Source organism: Oryzias melastigma, linkage group LG1 (genome assembly GCF_002922805.2).
Source record: "Oryzias melastigma strain HK-1 linkage group LG1, ASM292280v2, whole genome shotgun sequence".
NCBI lineage: Eukaryota > Metazoa > Chordata > Actinopteri > Beloniformes > Adrianichthyidae > Oryzias > Oryzias melastigma.
In genome coordinates, this window is record NC_050512.1 from 20,051,107 (window position 1) to 20,072,182 (window position 21,076).

General features: G+C 39.9%; 1 protein-coding gene across 7 annotated transcripts in view; it reads left to right on the forward strand.

Moving 5' to 3' along the window:
* The window catches only part of slit2 (slit homolog 2 (Drosophila)), a 103,669-nt gene that overhangs the window by 80,166 nt on the left and 2,427 nt on the right, over positions 1-21,076 (forward strand). For 5 of the 7 annotated variants that reach the window (XM_024289896.2, XM_024289897.2, XM_024289898.2 and 2 more), the window contains 21 exons: positions 3,245-3,395; positions 3,497-3,571; positions 4,551-4,694; positions 4,882-5,025; positions 5,105-5,271; positions 5,345-5,477; positions 6,574-6,642; positions 6,840-6,911; positions 7,250-7,321; positions 7,463-7,534; positions 9,263-9,426; positions 11,804-11,928; positions 12,020-12,117; positions 13,668-13,807; positions 16,686-16,779; positions 17,609-17,746; positions 17,900-18,140; positions 18,240-18,370; positions 18,452-18,606; positions 19,940-20,291; positions 20,358-20,572. In XM_024289896.2, the coding sequence (XP_024145664.1) occupies positions 3,245-3,395; positions 3,497-3,571; positions 4,551-4,694; positions 4,882-5,025; positions 5,105-5,271; positions 5,345-5,477; positions 6,574-6,642; positions 6,840-6,911; positions 7,250-7,321; positions 7,463-7,534; positions 9,263-9,426; positions 11,804-11,928; positions 12,020-12,117; positions 13,668-13,807; positions 16,686-16,779; positions 17,609-17,746; positions 17,900-18,140; positions 18,240-18,370; positions 18,452-18,606; positions 19,940-20,291; positions 20,358-20,572 (2,952 nt within the window). Of the gene's footprint in view, positions 1-3,244; positions 3,396-3,496; positions 3,572-4,550; positions 4,695-4,881; positions 5,026-5,104; positions 5,272-5,344; positions 5,478-6,573; positions 6,643-6,839; positions 6,912-7,249; positions 7,322-7,462; positions 7,535-9,262; positions 9,427-11,803; positions 11,929-12,019; positions 12,118-13,667; positions 13,808-16,685; positions 16,780-17,608; positions 17,747-17,899; positions 18,141-18,239; positions 18,371-18,451; positions 18,607-19,939; positions 20,292-20,357; positions 20,573-20,776; positions 20,821-21,076 lie in introns of all 7 variants that reach the window. The other 2 variants (XM_024289900.2, XM_036212882.1) reach the window with 2 other exon arrangements.

Here is a 21,076-nt window from a genome sequence, read left to right on the forward strand (position 1 = left end):
CTGCATACTCACTCTCTAAGTGACTTACACTCTGTTACGAGCTGAAACACTTTCTTTATGCGGTTTAGGTCAGGTTCTGATGCATCACGCTCTTGTCTCACCTGTGGCACCTGCTTTTTGATGATAATCCGATTCAAGGATCAGTACGATCAGTTTGTGCAGGACTGTACACAATTACACCATCCATGTAGACTGCACTCGTCCTCCGGGCTTCTTAGCAGATCTAATGATGGCCACAGAACGAGTGCGTGCCTGTGAGCATTTGTGTTTGTGCCTCTCGCTGCAGAACATCAAAAGGTCACCCAGTCGCCGTGCTCAGAGGGGTGCTGAGAAATATGCAAATCACGCATGCATTTTGAGATCAGTAGCAGGACTAAAGGCGGTCATTACCAGAGCCGCATACGGAGGAGGGCATGGTGTGTGTGTGTGTGTGCACGCTCACTGCAGTCATTAACTCTGTAGCTCACCGGGGGGGTACAGAGGTTTCAAAGACCATATGCCACATGCAGGGCAAGGCTGCATAATTCAAGAACATTTCTGGCTAAAAAGTTCAATAAACGTGTCGTGTTCTGTGGAACTTGATGGATGTTACAGTCCTCCATCAATGCCATCAAAAATCACTTCAATCAAATTAGCGTTACGTCTTATGTTTGTAGGGTTTTTTGTGGCACATTTAAAGAGTTTAGTAGATTATCTATAGTTTTGGTGAGAACGAATTCATAGATTTTGATAGATCCTGCTTGATTCACTCCAGGTATTCTCTTTATGCAACAGTCACAAATACAACTGGGGAGGTGTCAGCAGAATCTTGCTCAATTTTTTTGAAAGTTGTTATAAATGTATACGGTGGCAGTCAGACAGAATGGCCCCCTTTTTATATACCAACCAGACTGCCGGACGGGGCACTTGATATGGACGACTGCCATTCAGAGACATTTACAAATCGTCCAATCAGAGCTGCTGGCGATCTGGCTGCCACCAAACTGTGGCTGTCCAGCTGTCAGTGATTTGGTAATGGCGTCATCACTTCCTGTCCCAAGAATCTGGGTTTTTTTAGGAGTTTTTCCTTACAGAGAAGGAGGGTCAAAGGGCAGGGACGCCAATTTTAGTTTAGCTTCGTTTAGTTTAGCAATCAGCTACTGAATTTATGTTTAGTGTGAAGTCCGTTGAGACTACTGTGTAGTGTAATTCGGCTTTATAAATAAAATTGATTGTATTTGCTGTACTGAATTTACTTTGTTTTGTTTAAATTTAGTTTGATTTGATTTGCATTTCTTTGATTAAATTAAATTAAATTAAATTAAATTAAATTAATTTATTTTTAATTTTATTTAATTTTATTTCATTTTATTTAATTTTATTTCATTTTATTTCATTTGACTCGACTCAACTTGACTCGACTCCACTCGACTTGATTTGACTCTCAGTGGACTGTTAGCGTGCGACCTCAAATTGTGCCCAAGCGGCCACTAACTGTCAACTTTTAGAGAAAAATTGTCCAGTCGCCGTAAAGTGTAAACCTTTTTTAAAAACCTCCACAGTCCCCTTTGGGGAGTGTAAAAATGTGACTGCCGTCTCCCAATCACAATTACTGCTGTGCAACCACTTGTAAAATTTGCTGAAAAACTTGCATTTAGGTCGTCGCACATCGAGATATGTGACCGTAGTATTACCGTTTAATGCCTGCATGACTTTCGAAACTCACAAGTCAGTCATGATCCTCAGTGGATCACTGACAGGAACAACCTCCAGCACATATTGCATCTTCTCTTCCCTCCCTTGCCTTTTTTTCTCCTTCCTGTTCAAATAAAACCCCTTTTTCTTTTCTTCTACTGCCTTTCTAACAAAATCAAGGAGTACACCATGTTGGCTGTAAGTAACGCACACACAATCTGTGACCTCCGCACCTCTTGTCCCAGGGTTGATCTCTGACCCCTCTGTGATTCCCTCCCGTCCTCTAGAACTCCAACCGCTACCAGCAATACCAAATAAAATATTTACAAGTTTTAACCTAACTTTTCTTTGATTGTTTCCTGTCTGAGTGACATGTGTCATGTCGTTGTGCGAGTGTTAACCCAGAAGTCAGAGCTTCTCTTGCATTGAAGTGCTGCTGTAACTCTCCTCCCACTCCTGTAGAACTGTTCTGTCCTGATTCTGTTCTTTGTGGGTTTCATTGTGTGTTGCTGTCACAGTCTCTCACATCTTTAGTCACTTTTAGAGTACTTTCTGCCTTGCCTGACCCTCTTCCCTGTCTTTTTTTTAGCACATGTTATGTAGTTTATTTAAGATGTTTTCCTTTTTTTTTTATAACCTCTCATCTTTATTCTCAACTGTATTTTCCTATTAATTGTATTTTTCAAACGTTGTGCCATCTTTCCTATATCCCCCCCCCTGATTTTCCTATTTTTTTCCCCTAATCCCTTGCTTTTGGACTTTTTCCCCTCACTTCCTGCCCTCCTCCAATCCTATTTCCTTTTTGTCAGTAGCTGTCTTCCCTCTCTAATAGAAATTGTAGAAAACTGCTAAAAAAAGACAGTCCCATCCTTTCTTGTCCTTAGATCTCCTGCTCACCTGCTCCCTCCTGCCCTCTGTCCTTCCCACCCCTGTGTTCCAGCGGAGGAGCAGTCAGTCAGCAGGTTGTTCCTTTGTGCTTGATCTAACCATGTGGCTGCCAGGTTCCTAAAAGTGGAACATGGTTCTGTCAAGCACCATGGAACGGCCCGGCAAATCCCTGCAGCATGGCCAAAGGTGCAAGAGAGCAAACTCCTGTTGCTGCCTGCAGTCTTTGTGCGTGTGTGTTTGAGAGATGACAGTCTGCATCTGCACAGGCGTTCTTCTGCTCTGACTTTTGATGCTTTTTCACATGTGCTGTGGTTTCTAAGACTAACATTTTCTTAGTAGTCTGACAGGAAAGAAAACTTTATTTCCCTCCTTTGGGTGCATGGCTGTCTGTACATGTTGATCTTTACATGTCTTCGTGTGATCTGGCTCCTAAAAGTCTGTGATGTACAAATAAAACATTATAAATCTACACTCTAATGTATGTGATCGTGAGTTATGGACGATTCCCGCCTAAAACTAAACTAGCACAACCCTCTTTGGATGTTCCAGAAACTCCTCTGTTGTATCACGCCCTTCACTTTGAGCATTAGCTGTGTTTTTCTGACCCATGCCAGCAAACTGCACGGGTTCGACTCCTGCACAGCAAACGTCTTCAGTAACATTGTGGTTGTAATTCAAACAGGTACGGAGGATTACCGCAGTAAACTCGGAGGAGACTGCTTCGCCGACTTGGCCTGCCCCGAGAAATGTCGCTGCGAGGGCACGACGGTCGACTGCTCCAACCAGAAACTCACCAAAATACCAGATCACATTCCTCAGTACACGGCTGAACTGTGAGTCTTTTTTTTCTCATTTCACTTCAAAGCTGTGCTGTGAAAGAAGCTTCATTGTTGAAATCCTTTGGCCTGATCCATCTCTTTTGTGTTGCTCTCAGGCGTCTAAACAACAATGAATTCACTGTTCTCGAGGCTACAGGGATCTTTAAAAAGTTGCCTCATCTGCGGAAAATGTAAGTCAAAGTCCTGCAAATACAAAAAGGAAACAAAGTGTGGTGTCATTGTCAGGAAGGGAAATAAAGGTCACGCCACTCACTGGCCTCTTTATTAGGTACACCTCTCCAACTGCTCAAAAACACAGATTTCTAATCAGCCAATCACATGGCAGCAACTCAATGCATTTAGACATGTTGACATGGTCAAGACGATCTGCTGCAGTTCAAACCGAGCATCAGAATGAGGAAGAAAGGTGATTGAAGTGACTTTGAATGTGGAATGATTGTTAGTCCCAGACAAGCTGGTCTGAGTCTTTCAGAAACTGCTGATCTACTGGGATTTTCACCCACAACCATTATAGGGTTTACAGAGAATGGTCAGAATAAGAGAAAATATCCAGTGAGCTGCAATTCTGTGAACAGAAATACCTTGTTGATGTCAGAGGAGAATAGCTAGACAGGCTCCAGCTGATAGAAAGGCAACAGTAACTCAAATACCACTAGTTACAGCCGAGGTCTGCAGAAGAACATCTCTGAACGCACAACACGTCCAATGTTCAGGCTGGTGGTGGTGTAATGGTTTTTTTCTTGGCACACTTTGGGCTCCTTAGTATCAAGTACTTCCAGCAGGGCAGTGCTCCATGTCATAAAACTGGAATCATCTCAAACTGGTTTCTAGAACATGGACTCTAATGACCTCCACAGTCACCAGATCTCAACCAAAGCATCTTTGGGGTGTGGTGGAACAAGAGATTGGCATCATGGATGTTCAGCTGACCTGTCTGCAGCAACTGTTGCATGTCAATATGGACCAAACTCTGTGAAATTTCTCCAGTATCTCGTTAAATCTATGCCACCAAGGATTAAGGCAGTTCTGAAGGCAAAAGGGGGTCCAACCTGGTACTAGCAAGGTGTTCCTATAAGTGACCAGTGAGTGTAGAAGCATGTGATTCGGTCGCTCATTTCCTTTCAACTATCTCTCTGTTTCTCTTTGCAGTAACCTGAGCAACAACCGCATCACTGACATAGAGGAGGGCACTTTTGAAGGAGCTTCAGGGGTCAATGAGCTGATCTTGACCTCCAACAGGCTGGAGAACATACACCACAGCATGTTGAAAGGACTCGGCGGCCTCCGCACACTGTGGGTACACACACATCCACTCTGAAATGCATATGCACCAGGTGTCCTGGAAATATTTAAATCTGCTTCCGCATCCTGACATTGTACTCCTAATATTGGAAGAGCATGCATAATTAATCTCCTCATATTGTTTTTTTTTTGTTTTGGTGAAAAACTAATTAGTGAATTTGTGTCTGTGTGTGAACAGCATGCTGAGGAGCAACAGAATCAGCTGTGTGAGCAACAGCAGCTTCGTGGGCCTGAGTTCAGTTCGTCTCCTTTCGCTCTACGACAACCAGATCACCTCCATGAACCCCGGAGCGTTCGACACGCTGCACTCTCTGTCCACGCTGTGAGCTCAAACAGTCTGCAAGTGCTAAATGATCAGCAAAGCCCTCTGTTGTCTTTAACCTCTCTTCGTTTTCCTCTAGAAACCTCCTGGCTAATCCATTCAACTGCAACTGTCACCTGGCTTGGCTCGGTGACTGGCTGAGGAGGAAGCGCATCGTCACCGGAAATCCTCGCTGTCAGAATCCGTATTTCCTCAAGGAGATTCCCATTCAGGACGTAGCTGTCCAGGACTTCGCCTGTGAAGATGGTAGGTAATGAATAGTTGAATTCAGTCAAGCACACAGGCTTTCATCCACTCTTTACCTGAACTCACCCACCAGGCAATGATGAGAACAGCTGCTCTCCTGTCATGAGGTGTCCGGCTGAGTGCTCCTGTCTGGACACGGTGGTGCGCTGCAGCAACAAAGGCCTCACCACACTACCCAAAGGTCTGCCTAAGGAGACCACTGAACTGTGAGTTTAACATCAATACCTCGTTTAGCTAAATGAGTCTGTTTTCTGCAAGAAAATTGAAATTCATTTGAAAAACCGGAGAAACTGAGAAATAAAATGCAAATCTCTCATATTTTTATATTAAAATCCCAATTGCTTTGTCTAATGAGGCAACTAGAGACTCAAAGCTTGACACAAAAATCAAATAAAACCTCAGAGCTTTAAGAATTATAAATGTTACAAACAATTTCATCCATATAAAATTCTGATTATTTTATAGTAAGCTAAAGGTCTACATATGTGACCAACAGATTATATCACAAAGGTTTCTGCAACTAACTCCTCTTTGTTATTTAAAATAATTTTAAAACCACCTTTATTACAGTCACTGTTGCTTATCTCAAATGCACAGAATTTCTAAAACCTGCCTAAAACAATTAAAAGTGAACGTTTATGGAAACAACCTAAAAAAAGCTAATAATAAAAAAAACAAATTAAACTAAATTATGTAAAGATTTTATATATTTTTATACCATGATCTGGGTGAATACTCAATTCTAAGTGGCTGCTTTGTGTGGGGAAAAAAGTGATCATATACACCTGAAAAAAGAAGTATTTTATATCACTGCGCTGGCCTAAATGCCAGTTGCTATTTCAATTTTTATCATGTTAGAACCAAAAAAAAAATAATAATAATAAAAACAAACAAACAGGTTTGTGAGGGGCCTTAAGCTAGAAGGAGAGATTGTTAACAGAAGGATGATGGGAAATTGAAATTGTTGGAGGCTTAATCCACAACTCAGAGGTGAATTTCTAATGAACTTCTGCCGCTCAGCAGAAACTATGTCCTTTCTAATGACCCAAGTTTTTTAAATTTTGTCTAAAAAAAGTATAATCATAATTAAAACACCACTGGGAACACTTTCGATGATCACTCTGATCATCAAAAGATGCTGGGACGAGTAAAAACACGCCCTATGCAACTAAACAGTATAAAATCCCACGGCTCAGGTTCTCAACATGGATTTCTGAATCCAAACTTTCTTTACTTCTTTGATCTTTTAAACACCTGTGTGTTTCTGTGTGTGGTCTGCTCTCTCCCATGTGTCCGTCACAGGTATTTGGATGGGAACCACTTCACTCAGGTTCCTGTGGAGCTCTCCAATTACAAACACCTCACTCTCATGTAAGTTTCCCCCACATGACCCTTAAAGTTCCATTAAATGCATAAGAGAACGTGTCTCAGCTTTTGTTTCTTGCATTCTGCTTAAAACAACTAACATATTGTTAGTTACTTTATCGTGTATGATTATCAATTGATTTAGCCAACAAACGAGGATTTGGTAATGCATATTGTTCATGCATGTACTGTTTGCTTTTCAGTGATTTGAGTAACAACCAGATCAGCACGTTGTCCAACCACAGCCTCAGTAACATGTCCGAGCTGCTTACTCTGTGAGTCTGGCTTTAAATCAACTCCTTTGCAATGTTTGTGCTGACTTCTTTTGTGTTTGTGTGAGAGGTCCCTAAAGATCAGAGACATTTAAGCAACAAAGTGAGCCCAAAAGTGGTTGTTTTTGATGCAGCTGGATTTTTCCAGTTTCTCATTCTGAATCTTGAGGGAAAAAATCTGAAAATGTGACTTATTTCTAGCCTAATGCATTCAATTTGACAGCTTCTTTGTTTGTGTATTTCTCTAACTTTATTAGACTTTTAAGCAGGACATTTAAAAATGTGCTGCTACAAAAATTACTGTATGTTTCCATGCCAACCTGTTTGTGCTGTGTGCAAAGAATCCTGAGCTACAACCGTCTGCGCTGCATACCAGTGAGAGCGTTTGATGGACTCAAGTCTCTTCGTTTGCTGTGAGTATCTGCCCTGACAAAGACAGAAAGGGCACAAAAAAAGCCAAACTGTTGCAGAATATAACGTCCAAACATCCATGTCTGAGTCTTTTTTTCTTTTTCTTTTTTTTTTTTTACCCCGTTTCACTGGCACTTTCCTAGATCTCTCCATGGCAACGACATTTCCCTGATACCTGAAGGAGCCTTCAAGGATCTGTCATCGCTTTCTCACTTGTGAGTTTCACAGAAACAGTCATTTCAAAGCAAGTCTTTAATCTGATGCCATCCACCTTTTACACTCTTGAGTTAAGAAGAAAACTATTTTCCAGCACTGAACAATAAAAAAGTGAAAACATTGATGTTTTTATAACAGTTCCTTTATTTTTAAATGTTAAAATCTGATGAAAAGGACATTTATCTACAAAAACGATGTATGTCCAGATTCATTTTGCTAATATTTTAAAAAAGAAAACTTAACAAAAAGGTTAATAAAACAGCTAAAAACTACCCATTAATAATCAGACTAGTTGTGGGAGAAACATATGAGAAGAAACATATAAAAACGTTCTGTTTTTATCATAAAAGTACAAGAAAGGGATGTTTAAAGTGTCTTGTATCTGTAAGTTTCTAAGATATTCCTGCATTTTCCAACATTCTTTAAACAACATGAGAGTTCGCTTCTTATAGGATGCATAAAGGAAAAAAACAAAGGATGATTCCTGCAACATGGACTCTTTGAGATCTGCACCACACTCACACAGGTCTTTTTAACACCTCAAATGGTGATGACAGAAGATGAGCTTCATTTTGTAAAACAGTCTTGTCTCTGGCCGTGACTTTCTCTCAGACTGGTGTAGCGGCTCTTTCAAAGGCAGGGAAATTGGACGTTTTACACAAAATGGTTGCAGGGTTATATTTGACAGTAAAAGCCGTGCTCCGACAAGGAGAAAAGCAAAAAGTTAACCGAGAAGAAACGCCACAAAGTCAAGCTGTGCTGCATAAGTTAGGTCAGATATATATGAAACTGTAGCAGTAGTTCATGTGAAGGGGTCGGGGTGGGGGGAAAAGGTTGTGGCACACTATCAAGTATCACACAGACAGCACCCGTGGGGTCATAAATGAGCTTGTCACTGTAGATTGTTAATTTTATAGCCGTTGGCCAGAAAAAAAAGCACGGACTTCAACGTTCCAACCGAGTAAACTCGTCATTTCTCAAAGCGTTCCAATATAACATTTGGGAAACTAAAAGCTCAAAACAGCTTACAGCAGTAACAACCACTTACTGGTACCACTTTATTTAAAAAGATAAAAAAACGTTTAAATATTAACACAGTCGGAGCATGATTTGACATTGAGTTTAACAGCTTTAACACGTTTTAATGTTTTGAGTTTCAGCTTTACTGACAGTGAAATAAATCACTTTTTCTTTCTTTGATACAGTTTTAAAAGAGAAATACAAAGAGTTACTCTCCTTATATTTGTTGAAAACTAATACTCTGTGCCTACATTGAATCCAAAAAGGTGCTTTTTCACAGTTTTTTTATAACCTTTCAACAGATTGAGGATGTCGTACAAACTGGCATTAATGCACTGTATTGTAAAAGATACACAAGTACGTATGAAAAATTGATGAAACACTGGGAGTAACAGCAGTATCGCTCAAAATCCACAGATACAAACAAGATTGTGTTGGTAAAAATGTACAAAATAGATTGGTTTCTGGCTGTCATGTTCTCTTCCTGTTCTGTCTCCACTATCTTTACCTTTTTACGTACATGTCATGCGAGCTAAAAGACGTCCAATCACAAGCTTGTTTCTACAAAGTGTTAGGTCAGTTACAATTGGCTGAAGGTGAACCGCAGTTGATTTGTGGACCGTGTATCAAAATGCATATTAAATTATGTGAGAGGGAACACACCCCTAGTTTTAACCCAAATGTTAAACTTTTTTTTTACCCTGCAGGGCTCTGGGGGCTAACCCTCTGTACTGCGACTGCCACATGCAGTGGTTGTCCGACTGGGTGAAAAGCGGGTACAAGGAGCCGGGCATTGCCCGCTGTGCTGGGCCTGGTGACATGACAGACAAGCTGCTCCTCACCACACCCTCCAAGAAATTCACCTGCACAGGTAAGCACAACACTACCACCCTTCAAGTGCATTCCTATTTAAATAGCCGTAGCCCCATGTTAGGAAATGTAAACACTTTTCTTAATGTGTGAGAGAGTAGGTGGAGTTTGACCCAAAATGCAGGAGACCAGGAAAGGTGGCAGAAAAGTAAAACATTTAATAAATGAACTGGAAAATGACAAAAATCATGGAAGTAACAAAAATGTTACACAGCAGAACATGATGACCTGACAAGGAGGAAGTGAAAACCAGACATGTAAAGACACGTCAGCCGAGACCCTCAATGGACATCTGCGCACATCGACGAAATGAGGAACACAAGACGTACACATTATGTATATCACATCACTAACAAATTGCAGACGAACAGCGCAATAATCACGCACAGTTCATGCATGATTCACTGATTATGTGAAAGGTATAAGAATCGGCCGATCTTTCACCCCCACGCGCAAAATGCGGGTCGCAGGAGAAAGCGACTGAACCCGCACCGAATCATTCTCACAGATCTCCCCAAAAGCAGCTTCCACCAGGATTCCTCCATCTTGGTGGGGTCCCTCCCCCAGCAGGCTCCTCCCCTAACAGCTGACTTAGAACTGGTGCAGAGTAGACCAGGGGATTCCTGCTGTTTAATTAGAACAAAGCATTGCAGGGCCCCGCGCCGGTTGCTGTCCATGGTGCTGACGCAGTTCAGCCCAGTGATCTGATTGCCAAAGTGAAGAAATTCAATGACGCGCGGGCTTATCTGATCTTTGCGTGGTTTATTTATACGTCTTTCGTGGTTTTAAACGTTGTTCATTCATTAAACGTTTGTGAAAATTTCACGTCTAAAGACAACAACTTTTTCCACGTTCATCCACATGACCTTTAAATAGGTAGAGGCAATTAACTTGACTGAAGAGAGCTGCTGATCATGAACCTGAAACTGGTGTGACCGACAAAGGGAAACCAAAAGCCTGACCACGAATAAAATAAAAACAAACTAAACCATAGAATCCTCACATCAAACAAAAACTCCCAAAAGAGGGCACTTACAACCAAATCCCAGTTACAGCTGTCTGATAAAAAGTAAAAAAGTAATTAAAAAAGTATTAATGTTTGTATGACAATGAATTAATTTTTAATGCAAAAATCTATTTACAAAAACAAAATATTTTTCATACAAATTGTACTTGTTTTTTAAAGAAAAATATAAAAAGTATTTTTTTATTAATAGAAATTAATAGAAAATTGTATTAATAGAAAAGCAAAATACTTAGTCATTAGCTTTTGTTAACACACAATTTTAATTTATTTTAGCAAATCACCAATTAATTTACCCATAATTAATTAATTTAATTGTTACTGTAAAAGGATTAATCCAGAGACATATTTCAGAGAAATAACTGTTGTTTTATTTGTCCTAAAATAAAGTTTCTTAAATGTTATTTAGAGCAAGTTTTATCAATTTTTCCATTATTTTTATGCAACTGCATGGTCACAATGGGCACTATCCTGCTTTTTAAGGGATTACCTGATCCCACAAGTTAGATTTTAATTCTCTACACTAATTTACTGGATAATTATGGATAATTGGTCCCCCACAAGACAGTTTAGAAAAAAGTTTTCCTCAAATATGTGAAAAAATAAAAAATTAGGACCTGTAAATGACTCGAATAACCTAAATGTTGTGAAGCATGACTGCAGCTGCCCCCTCTCCCACTGAATCTGTTCTTCTGACTGTTGACCTTATGCTTGCACCTACATTACCTTCCACTACATGACTGAAACTTATCTTTGACCTAATCTGACTGACGCGCTGTAGAAGTCCTGGGGCCTTGTGGTTTTCTGGTGCCAGGTAAAGTAGCCACTGATGTCCCACTTCTTCTCCTCTCTAATTGCCCCGTTTGAGACAGCCCCAGCCCAGTTTACCCCTCCCTTTGAAACCAGAGAAGACCGAACCGCTGTGCCTTCCCTTTCAGCCCTCGTGTTCTCACCGGCATCATGTCTTCTGAATGTTAGATGTTGGTGTGTTGTCATTAGCAGGGATACTGTATGGTGTCTGCTGGATACAAATATCAGCTGCTGCCAAAAACAGTTTTTTATTAAGTTGAAATCTGATTTAAACATTCAGATTAGAATTTATGCAAAAAATGTCATCTAGTCTGATTTTTTCACCATTATCATCATCAATATTCAAAAATATTTTGCATTCAGTTGTTTTATTTTTTAAGACAAAAATCTGATTTAAAAATATGTATATCCTACAATTTGTATTTATGCATGAGATCCATACAGGTCCTTCGTTTCCCCAAGTGTGTTTAAATCCATCTATCTTTTCTCTCTAAATATATCATGTTTATTTTTCATTTTTTTTTGTGTTGGTTGCGTCACACAGGCCCTGTCGATCTGAGCATCCAGGCGAAGTGTGAGCCCTGCCTGTCCAACCCCTGTAAGAATGACGGCACATGCACCAATGACCCCGTGCACTACTATCGCTGCACGTGTCCTTATGGATATAAGGTACCACCACCAGGAGGAAGCATGTCATCCTCAGGTACAGATAGCCTACATATTAAATAGAAATTAACTATTTTGTTTTTGTGTCATGTAGGGTTCAAACTGTGAGGATCCCATTCATGCCTGCATCAGTAACCCGTGCCAGAATGGAGGGACTTGTCATCTGAAAGAAGGAGAAGGAAGCAACTTTTGGTGAGAGATTGTTGAGTATTTCTTAAACTATAGTCGACTTATCTTAGTAAGTTCTGTTCTGCTCGGACTCAATTTGTCTGAAGCTGATATTTGGAGTAAAAAAAAAGTTGATTTTCCAGTTTTTTAATTAAAATGTTGGAAATTTTATATTTTGTTTTTGAAAAGTATTTTATTTATTTTACTAGCACACACCCATTTAAATTTACCACCATAACCTATTTATTTAATATAAATTAATATCTTGCAAGATTAGAAAAAATAAAAATAACGTATGTTAAACAGCTACTGATAATTAACATTTGTATTTATAATAGAAAAACAGATTCTCCTTGTGAATGTGACATTCTAGGATGTTAGTAAAGAAAAAAAAGTATTCCTTTCCAAAAAGACACAATAATATGATTACAAATTACACAATTTCAGTCTGAAACCTCCATCCAAAACCTCACAACTTTTTCTCAATTTTATGCTTTTCTGAAATACCTGAAAATAAAATATTAAAGAAGTTGCTGTTTTTTATTCTTGTTTTATTGTTTTAATCATCTGAAATGTCTTGTTGTGTTATAATCTGCCTCTTGGCCAGGACGCAATGAATAAAGAGATCTGCAGATCTCAATGGAACTTTACTGGTTAGATAATTACAATTCAAATAAAAATGAGAAACAAAAACAAACAGGACGGTGAGAAATTAATTCAAAACAATAACTAGATGCATAGAAAAAGACATTCAGCAGAAAAATTCATTAATTGACGTCAATTAGACACAACTTTACAATAAGTAAATATCTTAAAAGACTAGTTCCACTGTTTGAAGGGCCTTTTTGTTCTGCCCTGAGTCAACAAATGCCTGGATCAGATATGTGGATTTAAAAAAAAAAGAGAGAGAGAAGAAGTCTTGAAATTCCAAAAAGTGTATAATGCATTTTTTTTTTTTTTATCAAAATGTTGGAAATTATATATTTTGTCCCTGTTTGCAGAATTTTTGTCTTTTTAGAACCAATTCTGACTCGTATCGTGCAATCATTAATCCTCGGTTACTAATTTTCCTCTCTGCAAACCTCGTTTTCCTCACATTTCCATTTTTGCACATTTTCTTCTTCCCATCGTCAAATAAAATATTCATTGAGAATTTCTGCCAATGGCTATGTAATGAGCTATTAATCCACGGGAGTGTGTGTTACGCTGCAGCTCTATATTATGTCTGTGCAGTAGTTGTGCCTCAGACTGTTTAAAATACAGGCTTTAATGGGAAAATGTAGATGAGGCTGACTCTAGATTTATGTTGTGCCACTGATAGTGGATGGTATTGTTGTTTATCAAATCATAATTGGCTTTTTTCTTTAGAAAATCTTTTAAGCAGCAAAGTTTTGCTTCTCAACTAGTAAATGATCTTAGAGGTATGAATTCATTATCCTTTTATTTATGTTTCAATTTGAACATTTCTTCTCAGGGTGACAGAAAGCAGAGTTAACTTTGATAAAAATATATGTTCCATGGGTGACTATCCTTTTTACCTGTGTGGGTGTGTGTCTGTGTATGCTTGACTTCAGGTGTGTGTGTCCGGAGGGCTTTGAAGGAGATTCGTGTGAGATCAACATTGACGACTGCGAGGACAACGATTGCGAGAACAACTCTACCTGTGTGGATGGAATCAACAACTACACCTGCATGTGTTCTCCTGAATACACAGGTAACTCAAACCTGAGAGAGACCACTGAACTCTCATGTGCTTTGCTGCATTTTGTAGTTTCATTCATTTACTTAAGGTTGAAAATGCATAAATAAAAACTGATTTGTAGAAAACTTCTCTTAAGCTACGTTCACACCGGCATCGGCAACACACATTCAAGCAACCACTTCTAATGATGGTCATATGTGCCCATTTTGGACTTCCTCATTAAAAAATTCTCATGTTGCTACTATTGACTGTATAATAGAACTGGACAGAGCAGGTGTGACGTCACTCATAGAAAATGCCTTACTTTCTGCTCTTGCAAAATTGAGCCAATTTAGTCATTATTTTCCCTCGATACGGATGTCGCCATGTTGGAACCAGACAACAGTGATTGAGTCGGTCTGAGTCAACGTTTCTATGGCAACTGCTGTCACCAATTATGAGTGAGCTTGTTCAAACTCCATCCTCCCCATCCACTGAAAGTAGGCTCAAGAAAATCTGTCAGTCAAACATTCACATGCTTTTACTAAAACTTCTGATTGGCCAGTTTATAACTTGAATAACTAACAATAAAGAAAAAATGTGTTAAAAAAATAGGATTAGCAAGAAAATGTTATAAAAATGTATCCAAGCAAGCAAGAATGGTTATTCCGACATATAGAATGATTAATAGCTATTTATTTCTCAATAGACGTCTTTGGGATTTTGACTCCTGGGAGTCAGTAGGGCCTTCCTATTTGGAATGTTCAGTCCAGTTCTCTATATACAGTTACTACTCAAATTTCTACAACCGATTTCAGGCTCATGTACAAACGCACACCAAAGGTTCCCTTTTAATGTAAGGGAAAGTACCAACCATTTGAAATAGTGCTTCATGCCTGGTGTGAACGTAGCATCACACAAACACTGGTCTGTTGCTATAGTGTGTCTGCTTTTCTCTGTGCTAATCATCTCTGACTGCTAACCTTTGTGGCCGTGTTTTCTCTTTGTCTTTGGGTGTTTCGTTGTATTTATTTCTGTCTTGCTCTGCTTTCTGTCTATCATCTGTCATCTTTTTCTTTCTTTTTGGGGATGGGTGTGAGTTTGTTTTTTGGGCTTACAGCTGCTACCAATGAGGTGGAGAGAGGTTAGTCTGTTCTTCTCTCTGCCCTGTCTGTCCTTTCTCCCTTTTGTTTTCCAGTCGACATCATTTCCCTGTGCTTTTTCCGTGCAGCTTGTAAAAATGTGAGATCTAAAGCCACTGTATGGGTGGATTTAATATGGAGTGCCTGTTTCTTTGGTAGAAACACATTATTAAGTCACATTATAGAAAACACAGTTATGGGCGGTCTCCTTTAAGACAAAACAAACACATTAGCCATCATCATTCTGTCTGTGATGAAATAAACGTTCTCCAATAGAGGCCTGTCTCTAATAAACGCTGAACCGGCTGCCAAATTTTTTGAATAAATACTATTGGAAGATGTACTCTAGTCAGGAAAGTCACTTTTAATCTGTCATGGTCAATCTGAAAGACTGGGAAAAAAAGAGCTTTTCCTTTTTAGTGAACGGATATCTTTTTAGAAGAGATTTAAAATAAGAAAGAGATTCATTTATTGGTAATTTAGATTTTCATTGGAGCAATATTGCTCGCCATTTTTGTAGCACCGATAAGGTTAGATTGGGGCTGTGAGGGGTTGTAAGCTAGCGGTAGAGAGTGTGAACAGGTGGATGCTGGGAAGTTGCTCCCACCCACATCTCTGAGACAACTTTCTAATGAAATACTCTCGCTCTCTATGTCTAACTATGTCTTTGAAAACAACACAAGTTTGTAGATTTTTGGCTAAAAATGGCAAAATCATAATTAAAAGACCACTGGAAATGCTTTTCCAATCAATTAAAAGATGATCAGAGTCGATCTTTAAACAATATGTACTAAAAGTATTTTCCACTTTATGTCTCTAAAACCTTAAACCAGAAAAAGTTAAAGTTCCGTCAGTTGTGACACACCTAGATGTGTGAAATTTGATCTCCGCATTTGACCCATCCCCTGGGGGAGTGGTGAGCTGCAGACACAGTCGTGCTCAGGAACCATTTGGTGGTTTAACCCCCACAACCCCTTAATGCTGACTGTCAAGCAGGGAGCCACTTTTAGAGTCTTTGGTATGACTCGGATTTGAACTCACGACCTTCCAGTCTCAGGGTGGACACTCTACCACAAGTCCACTGAGCTGAATCTTCACTTTTTATGCTTCCAGACTCAAACTGTGGTCCAATTAACCGTCATAAAAGATGGGCTGATCCACCAAAGCAACATTCAGTAACCCTCAGACCTCCCTCCAGTGGGTCAGAGCTGCTGTTTGTTGTGGCTCATCATTGCACATTTGCACAAAGTGATGACACTTTTTTTTCCCTCCAGTGGATGTTAAGCAAAACGCAACCAGTTTTTAATTAGATTGTGAGAGAGGACGTCTTCGAAAACCCAAACAAGCAAAAACCTTTTAATTTCATAGAGACGCAAAAACATCCTGACTGATCATCACAAGCTTGTGTAATTACTCCAGAAGTCGACTCACTGGTGTCAGAGGATCCGTTTATTCCCTGATGCCTCATCAGTGATTCATTTGGAGTTCAGAGGATCAGGACGCTCTCTTGAATATCATCAAGAATGTGGCACTTTAAGCAGTGAGATCATTTATCAGACGTCTGTGCCGGTCCTAGCCATGAGAGAGACATCTATCATCGAGGACACAAACATACAACACAACCACACACATGCCGGCCTCTACACTTCACAGGCACTAACACCAAGAACTGTGTGAAGATGTTAGACAATATCGATGTACTTAAAATAATATATTTATTTATGTTGAAAAGCTGCTGATGTGATTTTTTTTTATATCTGTGGATGTAGGAGAGCTCTGTGAGGAGAAGCTTGACTTCTGTGCCCCAGAGCTGAACCCATGTCAGCATGACTCAAAGTGCATTTTGACTCCTCAGGGATACAAGTGAGTGCGTTTGACACACACAGACACACATGCTTTGTGTTCCCTCCTACAGGCTTTAGAGCTTTAATTATGATAGAATAAATGAGTTGTTGGTTTATCCTCACAGAGTAGTGTGCGTCCATGAACTTTTTAAACATTTTCATCACATCTTCAAACTTGCTTCACATTGAAAGTTTGATCTAAAATTTAATGCAATTTCGTGTTTCTTTTATTGTTTATGCCTTCTTCACAACTGCCCTTATGGGTGGATTAGGGCTGTCTGTGATAAAAAAAAATAAGCAAATCGCAGGTGGTGTACAGCAAATATCAGTCGTAGAGCGCTCGATGAACTCGTAGAGCGAAAATGTTCACCCGCATTTTTTTCTATGGGCATGCTGCACCCTTAGATCTTTATAACTGATCTCTCAGCCTCCATAATTATAGTGTTACTTCATCAACGCAGCATAACATCAGGGTGTTAATAGCAATAAAATAAAATGATCTGGATATAATCCAGCCCCCGGGTCTTGACCTTGACCCTACAAGCACAACAATCATACATACCATTTTCATGACGTCTTTCTAAGGTGAACATGGCCCTGTGGGGAACTGAAAGACACAATTGTGCTTCCCGTAAGATGCTACTGCATCTTTGGGCCTAAACAACCCAAATACCTGTTGTACCCGTACGGGTCAACTCCTGCATGTGTGCTTGTGACTAAGGCATTAGATGTACAGATAAGCGGTTTTCTTTTTACCTATAAACTGTTTTTTTGCCTGTTTTGTTGCCCCCAAATGGTCATGTATCAACATGTATTTTGTTCTGTTTGTGTGTGTTTACATGTGTCAGGTGTGAATGCACTCCAGGCTTTGTAGGTGAGCATTGTGAGCTGGACTTTGACGACTGTAAAGACAATAAGTGTCAGAATGGGGCGCAGTGCATTGATGCTGTGAATGGGTACACCTGCGTCTGTCCAGACGGATACAGGTGAGCTGCAACCTGTTCATCTTTAGAAGGTTTTATCACTGGTTCATTATATTGTTTTTTCATGATACAATAATTATATCATATTTAGCCTGTATTTGATGCAGAAGTATCAAGTATGGGATCAGTTTTTGACTGTGTCCTTTTTTTTTTAAGTGGGTTATTCTGTGAGTTTGCTCCCCCGATGGTCCTCCCCCGCACCAGCCCGTGTGATAACCACGAGTGTCTGAACGGGGCTCAGTGCGTTGTGGTGGGAACGGACCCACGCTGCCAGTGTCTCCACGGCTATGAGGGTGAACGCTGCGAAACACTCGTTAGCGTCAACTTTGTCAACCGAGAGTCCTACCTGCAACTTCCATCCAACCTGCTCTCACCGCAGACCAACATAAGCCTCCAGGTAAACACCTCAGCCTGGCTGATTTCTAGGTTTTCAATATTTTATTCCTTATTTTGGGAACCAAATAACAGCTTTTATCACCAATCCTTTATTTTTCAGATTGCAACAGATGAGGACAGCGGTGTGCTATTGTACAAAGGAGACAACGACCACATTGCCATGGAGCTGTACAGGGGGCGCCTCAGAGTCAGCTATGACACAGGCTCTTACCCACCCTCTGCTATATACAGGTACATGCACACACTGCTGAACACCGACATGATGGATGATAAGAGCGTGTTGCTTAAGCCTTTTCATTTTCGTTCCGTCAGTGTGGAGACAGTGAATGATGGAAGCTTTCATGCCGTTGAGTTAGTCGCCGCGGAGCAGACTCTGTCTCTGTCCATCGACGGCGGACCCCCGAAGTCCATCAGCTCCCTCAGCAAGCAGTCCACTCTCAACATAGATTCTCCCCTTTATCTGGGCGGTGAGTCTTTGATTGTCTTGTTGAATACTGTTATTTTAACATTTCTTAATGTAGCAGTGCATTGATTAACCCTTAAATGGGTGGTGAAATCAGAATCACTAAAACCAAAAAAGTGTATTTTTGTATCCATATTTACAAATCTTCTAGACATAACTGGTTATTTTGGTCCAGAAATTAGGTAAACTACAAACTGTTCAAATGTTATGTGTTAGGTATTTGTGTTTGCTTTAGTTAGTATTATCACTCCAAATTTATGGAGGCTTATATAGGTATAAGATATCTAAATTTACTCAGAATAGGATGCAACATGAAAAAAAAGTTCTGTTAATGGAAACACCAATAAAATACAGCTAACACTGAGAGAAACGGGACAAAGTCTTTGTTTTCTAATCAAAAAAGCTTGTTGGAATTGTGCACACTATACAGTCTAAGATCTTTTGAAGCGTTAAGGTGAAAAATGTTAGCTCCTCTTTCTTTTATCAGTGAGACAAACATTTGTTTTTTCAAATTTTTTGCAGTCATTAAACACCCACTCCTAAGAAAATTGTGTTTTTTGTGTTTATTAACATGTCAAAATGGCATTTCTGAGTATTTCTTTATTGAAATCATTGCGAATCAGGAGCAGAATAAAAAATTTCCTTTTGGAAAAGAGTTTATTTGTGACGTAGAAAATACACTGGACGGGCCAAAAGCTCCCTGCTCTATTGTATCCACTTATAGACAATCCATGTAAGTCTTTGTTTTCCTCATCTGAGCAGCATCTGCCTCAAAACTGTACGGCTGGATCACAACAATATTGCTCACAATTTTTGTTGCACTGGCAATGTTAGGTGGGGGTTGTGAGGGGCTGTACGCTAGCATGACGTGATGAGAAAGGGGGGTTAAGGTTATTCTGGAACATAAGTCCCGCCCACAACTCATAGGAAAATCTCTATTGAATTTCTGTCGCTCTGCAGAAATTATGTCCTTGAAAACGACACAGGTTTTTTGATTTTGGCTAAAAACAGTATAATCATTATAATAAGACCACTTAGAATTCTTTGAAAGTGTATCAGCGTGTGATGTTAAAGTTACTTTTTTGGTTAAATTGGTTTGTAGTAACTAGTTAGCTCACTGGTTTACAGATAACAAAGAGACCAAGCAAATGTATTTGAGTTTTGATGATAAAAATGTATTTATGTCTATCTTGTGTTTTTTTAACCATCTAACTGTAAGACTGCACTCAATGGTTCCTTTGATAAATTAGAAATCCCAAATTCTTCTTATAATTTCTCTATTTTTCCAATCTGTTGTTGTTAACTGATAAAAATAAAGCCCTGATTTGTTCTTGCAGGAATGCCGGAGCGAGCTTCTGCCTCTGGAGGTCTCTCAGCCTTGCAGCACAGCTCTGGAGGCCGCAATGGCACCAGTTTTCATGGCTGCCTGCGCAACCTTTACATCAACGGGAAGCTCCAGGATTTGGGGGCCGGTTTGGACCTCGCAGCTCTAAGTTCTGGAAGTTCACAGGGTCCCCAACGGTGGCTGGGCAACGGTGTGGAGCCGGGCTGCCAGCCCTGCCAGAGAGACACCTGCATTAACGGGGACTGCCACCCAACAGGTCAGCGGGGGTTCACCTGCACCTGTCATCCAGGATGGACAGGGACTCTGTGTGACCAGCAAGTTAGCAACCCTTGTGATGGGAACAAGTAAGTTTAATTTAAACACCAATTCCTTGACTTTTTTGTGGTTCTTATATTTATTTTTGTTCTCAGGTGTATTTATGGTACTTGTGTGCCAATCAACTCCTACTCCTACTCCTGCCGCTGCCAGCCTGGTTTCACTGGTGTCCTCTGTGATGAGAGGGACCATGACACAGTCAATTCCTGCAGTCTGTCTCACTGCAAACATGGCAAATGTAGAGTGTCGGGCCTGGGGAAGGCGTACTGCGAGTGCAACAGTGGTTATACAGGAGAAGCATGCGACAGAGGTTAGGAATCACTGATAAATATTTCTGTTTAACTCATCTTTGGGGAGAACTTCCAATCAATCAATTCCCTCTCCTTACTAAAACAAATCAAAGCACCGGTTTCCTTCTCTGTTGTTCGTGAATGTGTGTCTCTGCAATGAGCTCTACTAACGTTGTTTTAATGTCTCTGCACTAATGCTTCAAATCATCACTTTTGCAACTCAGCTTCTCCCGAGCCTCCTCTTAATCCCACGCGGGGAGCTACTCAGGTGAGACTACCTAATCCCAATCTAGCTTTCTTTCATTTTCTAAGGAAATCTTATTTGTTTCACTCATGCAAGCAAGTGACCTCAAATCACAAACTCTGCTTTACTGCTGCTGCTTTCTGTCTTCTTTAACTAAAAAGCTAAAATAGAAATTTTTGAAGATTCAACGAGTTTAGGAAATTGTGTGTCTTGATTAAAGTAAGCAATTTTTTTTGTTTTGACAAATACTATAAAGCGTTATTTCTGCTACCAAATTCAA